The 14,326-nt window shown below is 40.7% G+C and overlaps 1 protein-coding gene across 7 annotated transcripts in view; it reads left to right on the forward strand.

The window, feature by feature from the left end:
• Positions 1-312: 312 nt before the first annotated feature.
• NKTR (natural killer cell triggering receptor) overlaps positions 313-14,326 on the forward strand; it is a 43,681-nt gene continuing 29,667 nt past the window's right edge. For 4 of the 7 annotated variants that reach the window (XM_075746818.1, XM_075746821.1, XM_075746820.1 and 1 more), the window contains exons 1-2: positions 752-916; positions 9,159-9,233. In XM_075746818.1, coding sequence (XP_075602933.1) covers positions 859-916; positions 9,159-9,233 — 133 coding nt within the window. In that variant the 5' untranslated portion in view covers positions 752-858. Of the gene's footprint in view, positions 429-514; positions 917-9,158; positions 9,234-14,326 lie in introns of those variants that run through there. The other 3 variants (XM_075746819.1, XM_075746824.1, XM_075746822.1) reach the window with 3 other exon arrangements.

A 14,326-nucleotide genomic window follows, 5' to 3' on the forward strand; every position in this document is an offset into this window, starting at 1 on the left:
CGCTGAGCTGCACGGCCCAGCACGGACAGGGTGGTGAGGGGAGATGCCCCCCTACGGGGGCTCTCCGTGTTATTTATTCTATAAAGCACCTTCCTCCTCCCGGTGCCGGTCCCCTCGCCACGGCAAGGGGACGGCAGAGGTTCGTCCCGCCGCGCTCCGCAGGGAGCGGAGCTGCCAGCCCTGAGGCGAGACATCGGCCCTGCCGCTTCGCCCCCCATTCTCCCCTCACGGAGCCCCGCGGGCGGCGGGAAAGCGTGGCGGGGGCGGGGGGAGGCGGGGCCGTGGGGAGGCGGGGTTGCACCGGGGCGGGCCATTGAGTCCGTCGGTTAATGGCGATCGGGGCCGGCGGCTCCGGCGGCGCCTCCTGGCGGGGGGTGGGGGGGGGTTGAGGGGGGCGCGGCGAGCGGACAAAGCGCCCGAGCTGCCAGGTAAGGCCGCGGCTGCTCCCTCCCCCCCGCCCCCGCCGCTCGGGGGAGGGGATGGGTAGGGCGGACAGCGCTGACGGGGTTCACCCCTTCCCCCTCTTCTCCCGTATCGGCTGTTTGCGAGAGGAACAAATTCTCCTCAGGGTGAATTTTCCTCGCCGGCCTCCTCCACCGGCCCCACCGGCGGCCCTCAGGCAGCCGCGCCCCTCCGCCGGGGGCTGAGGGGCGGGGAAGGTGTTGCCTTGAGTTTCTGGCAGCGCCGCGGCGGTGTAATCGTACCCCTCGGTGGGGAGGGAAGGAGGGCGGGCGGCCGGGAGGAGCTCGGCGGGTGGAGGCCGGGGGGGGGGGGGGGGGGGCGGCGGAGCGCGGCTGCTCCCCAGGGTGCCTCTTCTTTGTGTCCAGGTGGCGAGGGGCTGCGGGGCTGCCCGCGGCCATGGGGGTGCAGGACCGGCCCCAGTGCTTCTTCGAGATAGAAATCAACCGCGAACCAGGTAAAGCTTCTCTCTGGCACAAGCGTTCGTCTCAAGTGGTGTGTGTTGTTTTGTTGGGGTTTTTTTACCTCATTTTTGCCTTAATAATTGGCTCAAAACGCTAGCAACGAGTTTGGCCATTGATGTGTTATTTCCGACTTAGTTTTTAGTAACTTTTGGTGCTTACTGCGGTGCTGGATGCTTTTTCTTCTCTCTTGGGATTTTTATTTGCATATATACAGAGAGGTTCAGTGAGGCTGACTAACGCTATTCTGAAGATAAACATTCTGTATTAGAAGTGTTGTGTGGTTATGTAGTATGCCTTTACAATTCTATAAACTATGGAAATTTGAGGCAAGTTGTGAGCAAACCAGAGAGGCACTCCTAGAAGTGGTTTTAATCATACAGTAATTAAAACTGGAAAGGGACTTCAGGAGGTCATCTGCTCTAAATCTTTCCTCCTTCTGCTCAAAATGAGCCTTCTGAATGTAAGTGAAAAATTGACCACAGAAGCATATAATATCTGACCAGGTAGCCTGTTTAAAAAAAAAAAGTAAATAAATCCATAGCTTAACTTGCATTTTCCCTATTGGAAGTATAATCGCCTGTAGTGGTAGACTGAGTTTTAATCCTGGAGTAGCTACTTGATTCCCTCTTCTGCTTTCCCCACTCTGTAAAAATGGTTGTACAGATTTACTTACCCATCTTTTTGAATATGAATTTATTGATGAATATTGGTTGTCTCAGTGCTTTATATTGCTACTACTTGTCTCTCAGAAAAATGAATAAATGTGACGGCTTCATTATGCTTTCACTTTCATTTTCTGCTTCAATATGTCTTTGAAAGCCTTTGAAATAAGACTTTATCTCTGCATTTTCACATTTCAGTTGAATTCAAATGTAACTGTAACCCATTTGGCTTACTTTATATTTTCTCCAAAATTTCAGAAGAAAAGTTCAATTCTAACTTCTGTGACCTGGTAGGGCATATGTATAAATCTGTTGCTATTGTAACTCCTATTTGAGTTGTTAACAGTGCCTTTGCTGAATACTTTTTTTGAAGAGAAAAATGTTCATGTAAATGAAGCTTTAATACTTTCTGTTGCTTTAAATTCAGATTAACTGTTAATTAGGTTGAATAGGCTTCCAGTTTAGGAATGGTAGTTTGGTGGGATTAACTTATAGCAAAGACAATTCATTCTTCATTTTATTAGCTTTTAATCTTTGTTAGGGTTTTTTGTTTTGATTCTCCATCTGAAGAATCTCTCCCTGCGCTGTCGTCTTCTGCGCCTTCTTTATGTGTGCGTTCCTGTTCCCATTTCGTAATACATCTTGTTGCCTGCCTTGTCCCCTCCTCAGCCTTGTGCTGTGTATCATGAGTGAAAGTGGATTACCTTGTTTTCCCTCACATCTACTTGGGTTTGATGACTGATAGCGGTGTCAGAGAGGAATTGCAGCGTTAGTGTTCTTGGTGGTGCAGAGCTTTCGCTACCTGGAGTAGACACAAGGGGCTTTGGCTCTGTTCGTGGCTGGCTGCATTTATTTTCTCTTTAAAGTAACAGGAATCTTAGAGCTGAGATCAGATGGAGAGCCCTGGTGTTTTTATTGCACCTGACTAATGGCTTGTATTGTTGTAGGAAAACGTGCCAATTTGAAAAATGTTGGTATGGGGACTTGTGTGTAATCTTGTTACACTATATTCTAGTGTCTGTTTATTAGTTCGCTATGCAACTATGTCTTGGGATTAAGGTTATATTTAAAAAGCTTAAACGTTGCTCTTTTAGCTGTAAGATGACCTTCAAAAGCTGAATCAAGTGTGAATGATAAAGCAGTGCTTCCAGCTGACATGAAGCACTAACTCTGAGATGTATTCTCTTGCTGATACTAGTGAGGTACTAATTTTAACTTTTAAACTGCCAGCAGATTTCCAAATTATCATTTTGCTTACTTGACTTTAATACAATAAGCTGATCTGCTTGTTCTTTTTTATTAGATGTAGGGAGAAAGACCTGGGGAAAAGAACAACCCTGCATTTTCTTGCTAGCCAAGAAATAAGATGGTGCCCCCACCCTGTCTGCACTGAAAAGGTGAACTAATATTACCCCACGAAACACAGTATAAGAGGACATGCCTCTCACCGTACTGGAGACATCTCTTTGCCAGCAGAATACAAAACTGTGTCACTTTTAACAGTCTAGGTTGCTTGGAGTCCAAAAATGTTCGCCCACACACAGCTGCCAGCTCTTAATTTTCCCCTTACAGACTTTGCTTACCCAACATTTGACAATATACCTGTAGCAATTAAAAACAAGAGGGCAGTGCGCAGGCTAGATGAGAAGGAGCAGCAAAAAGTGGTATGTGTGCATATGTGAGAGGGAAGGGGGACTGTGGACTTTGAATTAGTTTTACTCTTTAACTAGATCCCTTAGAAAATACAGGAGTGAATATTGTAGCTTTGGTTTTGCTTTTAGAAACTTTATTACAGCTTTTGTGTCTATATTTTAATTTTAGCTACAGAATCTTGGAATAAAACTTGATGCCTGCTTGTATGTGACTCTTGCAGTGGGGCAAACTTTGTAGGCTTTGGATCAGTGTTTTTTTAAAACTAAATTCAGGCTGCTTTTAATAAGTTGCCTGTTAAGCGTTTTTTTATGAATGCACATCGTGGTTCATAATTTTTAAAGAACAAACAAGATAATAAATTAAGAATAAGCATTTATTTTGAAAACTAGCACAGACAGCACCCTTCCCTTCATTGGTAGGGGGGGACCCAAAAGGATTTAGACACATACAGCCTGCACATAGGAGTAAACTACTTAAAGTACTCTATGAATTTTGCGATGGCAGCAGATGCCTATTTAAATATAATTCTATTTTTACTCTGTGATGCAAAATCTGTATGGAGCTCCAGTCTTTCAGGTACCATGATAATTAGAACAGATGTCTGACTAGGATGTCATAGACATCGTCTGCTGCTGTAGCAGCTCATGTGGCCATCCAAGATGTTTTTCATGCATCTCCCTTCCCTGCCCCCCCCCCAACTGGCTTTATCCATCATAAAGTATGTTATATTTACTTATTTTTGCTTTGTTTCATTCTTATTCACAGAAAAATTTTCCTTCTCATCTTTTTTTTTTTTTTTTTTTACTTTTTTGTCTCCTGTCTTCTGTTATTGTTTTGACCGGTTGCTCTTTTTCATTCCACTTTCATTTCCTTCCTGGGATATGCCCCTTCCCTTGTCAGTCAGTCTGTTCTTTCATTACTTCTTTCCTTCTAGTCACTTTTGCCTAAAGTTTGGTGTATTTTGGGATTTCAGCTGCTATGAATTTATGTGAAATAAGCTCCATTGCAAAAGTAATTCTAGTACTGTGCCTGCATTAGGAGAACCAGGGATGCCGAATGGGGTTTTTGTTACCCTGCCTGAAAACAGAAACTGTTCTCAGCTGGCTTCCCATGAACTTTTAGCCCTTTGAAGGCAAAAAGTTGTAGATTGGCAGAAGGTACATCAGCACTTTGACAGGAGCCAAGGGGCCATGCTATATGGGGGACCCCTATCAGAGTATGTGTAAGGGAGATAATATATAGAGGGAAATGGTTTAATAAAAATTGTAATCCAATCATCATATAGAATTGTTGTCAGTGCAGAATGAAATAATCCTGAAGATTTACCTTGAGTTCTAGAACAAATTGGATCAGTAAATGGAAGACCAAACTCATCAGCGTCTTCTCCTAGAAGACAAAGCATAGTCTCTCACTTGCATATCTCTGTGAAACTGAAAAGAGTAAGTTTGTGCAGTAGCGAAATATGTTTGCTTTTGTGGAGACCATGGAAGATTGGAATGGGGGGAGCTTCAGGTAATATTTGTGGAAGACTGGGCTTAGAGAGCTGGGGAAGGAAGTTTATGGAGGCTTTCCTGGCAAAGAGTGTAAGGTGGGGTAAGGAAGCATTAACCAAGTGTTAATCCCTGCTCAGGGGAACTGGCACATCCATTGTTTTAACTGATGTTTTAAATAAAATCTGTTCCTTTTCCCCAGTAAGGTTTTATTTTTTTCTGAAAACTGTAGCCACATTTCTACTTTAAAGCAGTCTTTCTAAATTCATATTACTTACTGTTCCCAAACTTAGGGATAATTTAAATAATAAAGTGTGGCCATTTTAGTGAGCTGTTATTTAAACTCGCATGCAAATCTATCTAAGCCTTCAGGCCTCTGGCAGACTTCCTGGTCTCGGTCTGTAAGAGATGTGCATCACTGTCTTAATGGTTGTAATCCCTGCTTTCTCCTTCAGCAGGATATTCCTGTTGATACACTAGGAAAAGTACTGCAGTGGCTTCTTACTTGGTTTGCTCTAAGAAATCGGGAAAAGATAAAACCAATATATTTTAATTTTTAATAACTTAAGTTTATTTTTGGAATGTCTATCTGAAATGAACACCTTTACAGCCTAAACATAACAATCTAGCAAAACAGTTTGTATTACATGGAAAATACATTCAAGCAATATGTGTTTGGCTCCCGAGGTTTTCTGAAAAGTTCAGCAGCTAAATTGGAGGAGATCACTGGATAAACATTGGAAATTGATGATCATTTTAATAAACTTTGCTAGCAGGAGCCCTTATTACAATAGAGCATGGATATTTCTACCCTGAATTTGTACCACTGAAATTGAATCAAGTACTAGTTCTTCCTCAGCTGAAAAATTGATCAGGGGTTCAAAAACAAAAGAAAAAGTTTTCATCTTTCAATTTGAAAACAGAGCTCTGACATTGGATTATTTGGTCATTGTGCCTTCTGGTTTCTATAACTGGTATAGCTCATTAGCTACAGATAGTACTTTATGAAATCAATCGTCAAAACATCATAGATTTTACATCTGCATCGCTTACTGCACGTAATTACCAGTAATGTAAATACTTCTTTCACCACTTTTATTTCTATCAAAAAGTATCTTTAAAAAATAAGTTAAAAGCCTGCTAACAAATAAGAATACTTTGTCCAAGAATTGTTTTACAAATAATAAGCATATGTTAAGTTATGGTTGGATAAACTTCTATAGTGTTGGCTAGCACAAAATCCACAGTAATGTACAGTGAGATCTACACTGTGGTACAGACGGACATGTCTTCATAGCTGTCAGCTGGTGAGAATCAGTGTTCTATTGAGAGCAACACTAAATTAAAATTATAGAAATGTCCTGCCTGCAGATGCATTAAAATTAAGATTTTAATAGTTTGTATAACTTCCTCGTGGTACTGGAAGATTTGCATCTCAAATTAAGTGAGAGTTTCATTGTTAACAATATAACCCCAACTTTTTTTGCTTTAGTCTAGAAGTGCGATATCTCTGCAGGCGCAATTCTTGGCTAAAGATGACTGAGGAGTCTGGGTAGGTTTGGAGCAGACTTCACCTCCTTGAATAACTCTTCTCAGCAATTTTTTTTGTTTTAATTTTTTATTCAAGTAGTATGGTTAGTTGCAGAAAGCTTGTTCCCTAATCAGGTAACTTAACCTTTGTGTCAGGGAAATGAAGCTGAAGAAAGTATTGGAAATTTTCTCTATACAGTGAAGGTGGATCATTTCAGAGAAGAGGTGTCTAAACCTAAGGAATTTAGTAGCATCTCAAATGCTTTTTTTATCTGTGTTATGTCAGCATATACCTCAGCTCCAAGTGTAAAATGTGATGTTCCTCGTTTGGTTTTGTATTTTGGTTGGTGGCTTTTTTTTTTTTAGGGAAGAGGTAAGAGAAAGATTCGTAGGTTCTAACCATAATTTTTATACATACTTTTTATACTGATTTTTATTTTTTTATTAACAGCTGTTATTTCATACGTATGCATCTGATCAAGGTGTGAAAATGTGTTTGATCTTTTTCTGGCACATTTAATTGACTCTTTGTCAGGGGAAAATGGAACCTTTCAGGGGTGATGGTGTTCATGCAGTTTAGGTAAAAAACAGCTAGAAACCCACCAGATGGATACACAGTATGTGGTGTGTGTATTATAAGCACATGGCAACATTTTATATAGCTGGATATAATGGCATAAGCAGTACTTTAAGTTGTATGGAGGAAAGGTGTCCTTCATTACCTTTGAAATTGTAGTGCTCGTATCCAACATCAAAAGTGTAGAGATCCAAACAGTTTGTAGGAGTTGAAAGGCATGGGAAGCTAGCAGACATCATTACTGAGAAAGCACTGGTGAAAGATACCGTTGAAATCATGATACCTTAGTTATGAATGTCTTTTTTCCATGTTCTGCCTTGCCATCTTCAGGATGACTTTTTCCTCTTCAAGAGGAAACAGAAGTGGTGGTGTCTGCTGCTTAAGGTGATAAGTATGGTGGGGTTTGTATGTAGGACAGGGACTTGCAACCAGAAGGCTTTTGCAATTTATGCCTGAGGGTGAAAGTCCCTTCTGGAGCCCACAGGCACTAACACCTATTAGTTATTTGGCAGCTGTCACCTTGGTAAATCAGCAGCTGGTCTGTATTTCTCTACTCTTAGTAGAATGGAGATAGTGACAACTTTTTCTCTGAGAGGTGCCATGTGTTATTTCACGTAGTGAATGCAAGAGGAAATCTGGACGTGGCTTTCTAAAACGCTTAGTCGCTGTTCAGCGCTTTTGCAAGCAGACGAATGGGATTTCTGCGCTCCTGAACTACTATACTTATAATGAAAATTGATAACGCTTTTACTAAACTGACTTCTCTATTGTGTTCTCTGTATGAATCTTCAATCCACATAGCTTATAATGGTTTCTTGCTTCCAAATAGCTGTCTTTTCATAGTGGTCATTACAGCTACCACTGTTTAATGTGGGGTCTTTGAATATTTGCTATTTCTTCATTCTTTGGAGACTGTTCCTACCCATTTTCTTCAGACTTTCCTGCTGTAATGATGAATGCTCAGAGAACATTCTTACAGCAGTTAATGAAATGCCTTCAGCTGTTGAAACATCTACATCTTGAATTTTTATCTAAGAATACAAAATACAGGTGGTCTCTCTGTTGGATTTTTTTACTACTATTATTAATTTCTCCCCTTTTTGAACCAATAATGCACCCTCCTGGCAATTGTATACGTTTGGACAAAGCCCTAAAATTGCACACAATTTCTTAGGAGCGTCTCAGAATTTTTCTTGGTGACTAAATATTGAATAAAATACACTTGAATTTCAATTACTCTTTTTGTAAGGGAAGGAAAAGAGAAGTAATTCCTGGAGTAGTTAGTCTTTTAGAGTATCTTTGAACTCTTACCAGTGTGTACCACTAGAGGGTAGTGCTCATTGACAGACTATTACTGGTCTCCTTGTAATGCTGGCCAACAGCGTGGCTTTTATGGCTTATTTCACAACCTACAGAGGTAACTTTTTCTTTCCTAATTACATGGGATAACTTTTAATATTTCACACATTTGTGAATTTTGGGGATTTTTTCTTTAGTAATATATGTCCCAATATCTTGGAAAATAAAATAGAAAATGTGAATCAGTTCTAAAATAGTTGTTCTTCACATTAAACCATGCTACAGCAGTATTTTAATAGTTTTCCAAGGTACATAGCATAACTACAACCATTAGAAAGGGGTAGCTGTACTGAGAGTGAGAATTACTCTGTTTCCTTTGCATAGAGAGAAAGTAATATTTGGTCCATAGTATCTGACAAGTAGAGTGTTAGTCCTGAAATTGCTACTATTCCTCTGCCTGCCTTTCATCTTTGTTATTTGGTTCATTGATTATTTATTTATTTATTTTTAATGAAAGTATTTTAGGCCAGGAGTGCCAATGCATCTGTAATCCTTAGCACGATATGGGACTAAATCAGTTGGATTTCTTGGGTAATGATCACAGGGAAGGCTGTGGAAATGTAATTATTAACGTATTTGTATAAACATAGTACCAGGAGGGTGATTATTCCAGCTCTCTGAGGACCTGTATTTAGGGCAATTTATTTTTTTTTCAAAACATAAATGAATTGACAGGATAAACTATTTTAGTAAATCAGTTTGGCTTTCCAGGTTCAAACCAAAATGGAATCATTAGGATTTTTAATAAATAAAATGTAAAGATATTACTTAATCTTTTTTCCCCACAATTATGGTAGTGTCCTTTCCTGCCACTTGTTTTAATATATGCATATTTGAGATGTTTTCTGCTTGATAAAATAAGTCTTTCTCAGGTAAGTATATTTTCAAAACATGCTGATTTGTATGCGTATTTTCTTATATCGTTATATAGAGTTATAAAACTCTTAATTTTTTTATCTTCTAGTTGGTCGAATTATGTTTCAGCTCTTCTCAGACATATGCCCGAAGACTTGCAAAAACTTCCTTTGCTTGTGTTCAGGTAAGTAGCATGCGTATATTTAAGATTTTTAATATTTCTTACTGTTGTTATTTGTTTATGCAAGTATAAACCTCAGCATAATTATAGTGCTGATCATTTTTTTTCTGGTAAAAACAAAGCTGAGACTTGTTAGTGTTGAGAAGTATTTGAATAATGTGTACCAGGAAATAGTGTGGTATTCTGTGATTGAATTAGCATAGTGGCAATAAATGCACAGTTTTGCATTCTATAATCATGTATTATGGGACAAAAACACCTCCATGTTTTCCCTAGTGTAGGGACTCCTGTAGGTAGAAATGATTGATAAGCCTGAGAGTATGGTGCAACTATTGATGACTGAAGTTACACCAATGTGATAAAGGCAAGCAATTCTTTAGGATTTATCAGGAGAAACATTAAATATTAATGTCCCTGCACAGTATAATGGTGACTTGAGACACTACGTACACCTTTGAACGTATATGATTTTTTTCTCTTCTATGAAATGTTGATTATATATAATTTTGAGTGTATTTCATGTTCATAGAAGTGCTACACAGGGATCAGAGGACAGGAATATCTGTTAAATCTGAGAACTTTTTCATTTTTAGCTAAACAAAGGACTAGAACGGAATATGATGGTCCCCCAGAAATCCTGGGATTGTTTGGTGGGAGAGAGGAGAGATCTGTGAAGTCAAAGGGACAGCATTGGCAAAAGAATGTCTGGGTATAATGTAGCACTTTCCAACCCATTTTTTTAATTTTTTTTTTTTAAGCAGGACTTAACTTTTAAAAAATGGTTTGAAGAGTAAGGGTAGTAAGAGTTTGGTGGGTTTTTTGGGTCTGCACTGTTCCTTAGGGATTTTTCAGCTGTAAGTTGAAGATTAATCTTGATTAGGTTATTACAGGAATCGGTGTGTGTTATTTATGTGAAGAATGCATTCTGTGTTGCTTGGTGATCTGGTATTTTATACCTGAACGCTCAGTGACTTGCAACATACCTTGAATTAACTGCGCCAGTGGAACCTCTACCTCGTATATGAAAGAACTCTTTTCCAAATCATTAAAATGCTCCAGCAAGACTTTCCAGGCAGCGTTTCAACATCTGGCTTTAGTGAACCAGCTTTTAGCTAACTGGATATGTGAAACAAATTTGTTGGATATCTTTATTGTTGAGTTTTTAAAGCTCATCTTGTCAGAGCTCAAATCTCAGTATGTGATACGTTCTAGATAAGCTCTGGGAAGATTTAGAAGAGCTTTATAATACTGTGAACTTGTGGAAGGTGCAGTACGCATCTCTCTTGTTGACATCTGTGTGGTGATGCCTCCTCTTTTTATTCTACTTCCTGATTTTTTTTATCATTTACACTTATTAAAGAGGTATGTAGGGATAGACTGAGAGAATGGTACAACTGTCATAGAAAATGGGAACTTGTTTGAAGTTTATCTTAAATCAGAATAGATTACAAAAGATAAATAAAATGCAGTAGTAGACTGAATAACATAATGTCTGAGCTTCATGTTCTGTAGCTCTGAAGGATTGTTTAAATCCTTACAGCAGCTTTGCTAGAAAAACGTTAGATGGAGATAAAGGAAGGAAAAGGTGTTGGAGATGATGAGGAATGAAACAAGCAGAAAAAAGAACAACTTAGTTTGACTGCTTTGTATTTCATCCCTGTTTGAATTTTGTTCTACAGCTGGCTGTACGGGTTTCATTGATATCTTCAGCTGGAACCTGTCTTTAATTGGAAGAACATTTGAAAGTAAGCACAAAGTTAGGAGGTCTTGAGATCAGACTCCCAGACTTCAAGTTACTTGAAACATTTGTTTCGTTCATGCAAATTGTGTTTGCTACTGCTTACTCACAGAATAGAACGATGATTTGACAGATATCTTTAAAAATTTGCTAATAAACACATGATAATTAAATTCTGCAGGGGGAGAGAGGAGCATATAGAAGAACCTGAAGTAATTTCACTTCTTCTGGTGAATGTAATGTTTAAGAGAATTAAGTTACATTCATTTCTTTTGCTGGTAGAAGCCATCTCTTTTCTGCTGTGGTAGTTCTCGAACTTGAACTCAGGATGGCTGAGCTTGGAGGCTAGGGACACATGGCTAATATTAATTCTTTTCTTCTTTGCAGTAATTACATCTGTGTTACTGTTCAGTTTGCCTGAGGTTTTTTCCTATCAACTGTTCTGTCTGCCTTTCTGCTTCTTCTTGTCAAGTTCTTCCAGTGCACTTGTTAACTGCTAGTTTATCTGCATTGTGTGCCATTTTCACTGCCCTCCTGCCTTGTACTGGCAGTACCTCTGTTGCCTCAGCATCTAAACTGAACACTCTGCACAAGGATGCTGTTTGCTGCGTGGTGCCACAGAGGAGAACTGTGGCCAGGAGCAACAGGCCAGGCTTAGGGTCATCCACACTCTTCACAGTAGGATCTAGAAGTTCTCCAATTCATCCTTTCTCCCTGTCCCCAAGGACTGGTGTATTCCAGTTGAACTATTGCTTCTGTCATTGCCTAAATTATGTTAGAGGACCTACAGAGCCTATCTGCAGAAGAGCAGCAGTTCTGTGCTGGGAGAAGAAGGTGTACTGGTAAGATTGCTTTGTCCTCTGGCAACCAGAACTGACATGTGAAGGGTTGCTTTAAATTTTTAGAATTGTGAGCTGCTATACCACCTTCAGAGACCAAAAATGTCATTTGCTTCCAGAAGTCAGGCTCCTCTGACTCCTGCCACTTTTCACAGCAAGATCCATTGCTAGAACTTCAGTCATCAGAGAAGTACGAGTTCCTATCAGGTGTATCATTTGTCCTTATCTTTTGGTGTTTGCAAGAAGTCTTTGAATCACTGGAGATTTACTCAATACAGCATCCCTTTCTGGCACTGCCATCTTGTAGCCATATGCAAGGCCTGTGCTCATCTAAGGAGGTATATAGCTGTGGAATAGAGAGGGGATGCTATCCCATTCTGGTACATATAGTCTACATAATGAAATATCTCAGCAGCAGACTGTGAGCATTGTATACTTTTGTACTGCATAAATTCAGGGTTCCACATGCAAGGCCAATCCAGCATGTTCCGTTTTCCTTAGATATGGGTACCCACATAGACATCACGGCTTCAGGGTACCATGTGTCCTCACTTACCCTGTTGTAGACCTCATAGCAGCTTGATTTGGGCTGTGCGCTTCCATTATGTCACTGTGAAGAGTGGTTTCACTTGTCTCAGGGCAAGGCGACGCACCCTGAGAGCGAGACTGGAGACCAGTGTTTGAAATGCTGTGCCCATCATCATGCCTGCTGCTCCCTCCATAATCTCTGTGAGGCAAGCCAGGATGTTTTTGTCAGAAACAGATGGAGGAGGACAGGCTGATTCTGGCTGCCTTCCTGCAGCCTGACACTGTTGTCAGAAATAGACCTGGCTACTATGAAAGAATGCTGTCTGCCTTGACAGCAGGAGGCTCCTTGCATTTAAATTGAAACATCTGGACTTGCAAACTGACATTTGCAGGTCCTTCAGTCAGTCCACCTATTGAGCCCAACTGCTCTTCGGCGCTTTGTCAGGAGCTTCCCATCTCATAATCTCAAATGGAGACCGCTATTGGGCACCTAATTCAAAATACCTCAGATTGGGTTGGCAGTGCAGGGTGTTAATAGGGCATGAGAGCAAAGCTTACTTGCCAGAGGGAAAAGGGCACTTTGATAAAGGGCCTTCTGTTGTCCTCTCCTCAGTTAATGGGTTTTCTCTTGCAATCACCGTGTAAGTTCTCCTCCAGCATCCCATTTCCAAGTGATTTGCAGCACGTGGCAAGAACTGCTGAGGCAGGAAGGGTGCAAGTAGATGGGGCTCAAAGACAAGTTTTTCTTCTTTTTTGGACAAAATTCAGGAATCTTTAGGGCAAAAATAATTAGGCTAGTATTTGGCCATAAACAAAAAAGAATCCCAGCCCACGGGCTTTGTACTGGCTGTCGTGGAAAAGTATCTGAGCTTAGGGAGGTGCTGCAGCTCTAACTAGTGGAACAACTGGTCTCTGTCTCTTGCCTGAGTGGGAATCCAAGGATTGTTTTGGAAAATCAGTGACACAGTACAGCTCTTGCAGGAACTTAGCCCTCCACTGTTTGGCCAGCAACTTAAGTGTATTGTCTGAAGCGTCTGTGGCTTATGGGGAAGTAGTTGAGTTTTATGACTTTGCCCACAGTTGTGTCGTGCATTAAAGGAAGGGGACGTCGCAAGTATTGCCATTTATTATGATCAAGGCTATGCTTTCTGGGCAATACCATAAAGAAAAGTAAAAGAAGGGACTACAACTTCTGGCCGTGGTCTAAAGCTCACCTCTCACCTTAATGTACAAGCTCAATTACATGGTAAACTGCATTGCAGGATCCCATTCTGTAAGGGGATTATCCATAGCCTGAGTGGTGTGCTGAAGCGTGACCAAAAATTTAGGCAGATAATCCTTGGTATTGATTGATGAGAGTTTTCCAATGCTGTAGCAGAGGGAGGCACGTTTGAGGGGGGGAAAGAGTATGTGATAAATAGCTTTGCTTGGGGTAAGAGAAGGTTTATGGGTGTGGAGAGTCAGGGTGATGGAAAATAAGTTACATTGTGTGAGCGAAGGCTTTTGCAACACCACCATGAGTGGGTTTTGTGCAACAGACTGCTCTTTGCCTTCGTTCTGGCAGCAATGGGCTGTTTGGAATGGCAAATTTGGGGTGATTTGGCCATCAGTTAATCTTGGGTTGAGGAACAATAGGTCACAAAAGGGGAGTGTGTGGCTCTGGGTACGAAGTACATGTACACTTCTGAGGGCACTACATAATATGAAATATACTGGTTAAACATCCTCTGATGGAGTGTCAAGTGCCTATCCCATAACCAGTGGTGGTATGAAACTGAATGTTAGGTTATTTGTCCTGTTTCATTACAGAATATCTCCTGCAGATGTGGCTTACATGAGATTTTAGCTGTTGCACAGGGTATAATATACCTATTAATTGCTGTGTTCTGCCAGCTCCTCTCTTCTTGGAAGCTATAGTCAGTGTCTCTTGTATGTTCCCTGACTGGACCAGTATAAATCCCTCATGTAGTACCCTCATCCACAAGCCCAGT

This window comes from Balearica regulorum, chromosome 2 (genome assembly GCF_011004875.1).
Source record: "Balearica regulorum gibbericeps isolate bBalReg1 chromosome 2, bBalReg1.pri, whole genome shotgun sequence".
Lineage (NCBI taxonomy): Eukaryota > Metazoa > Chordata > Aves > Gruiformes > Gruidae > Balearica > Balearica regulorum.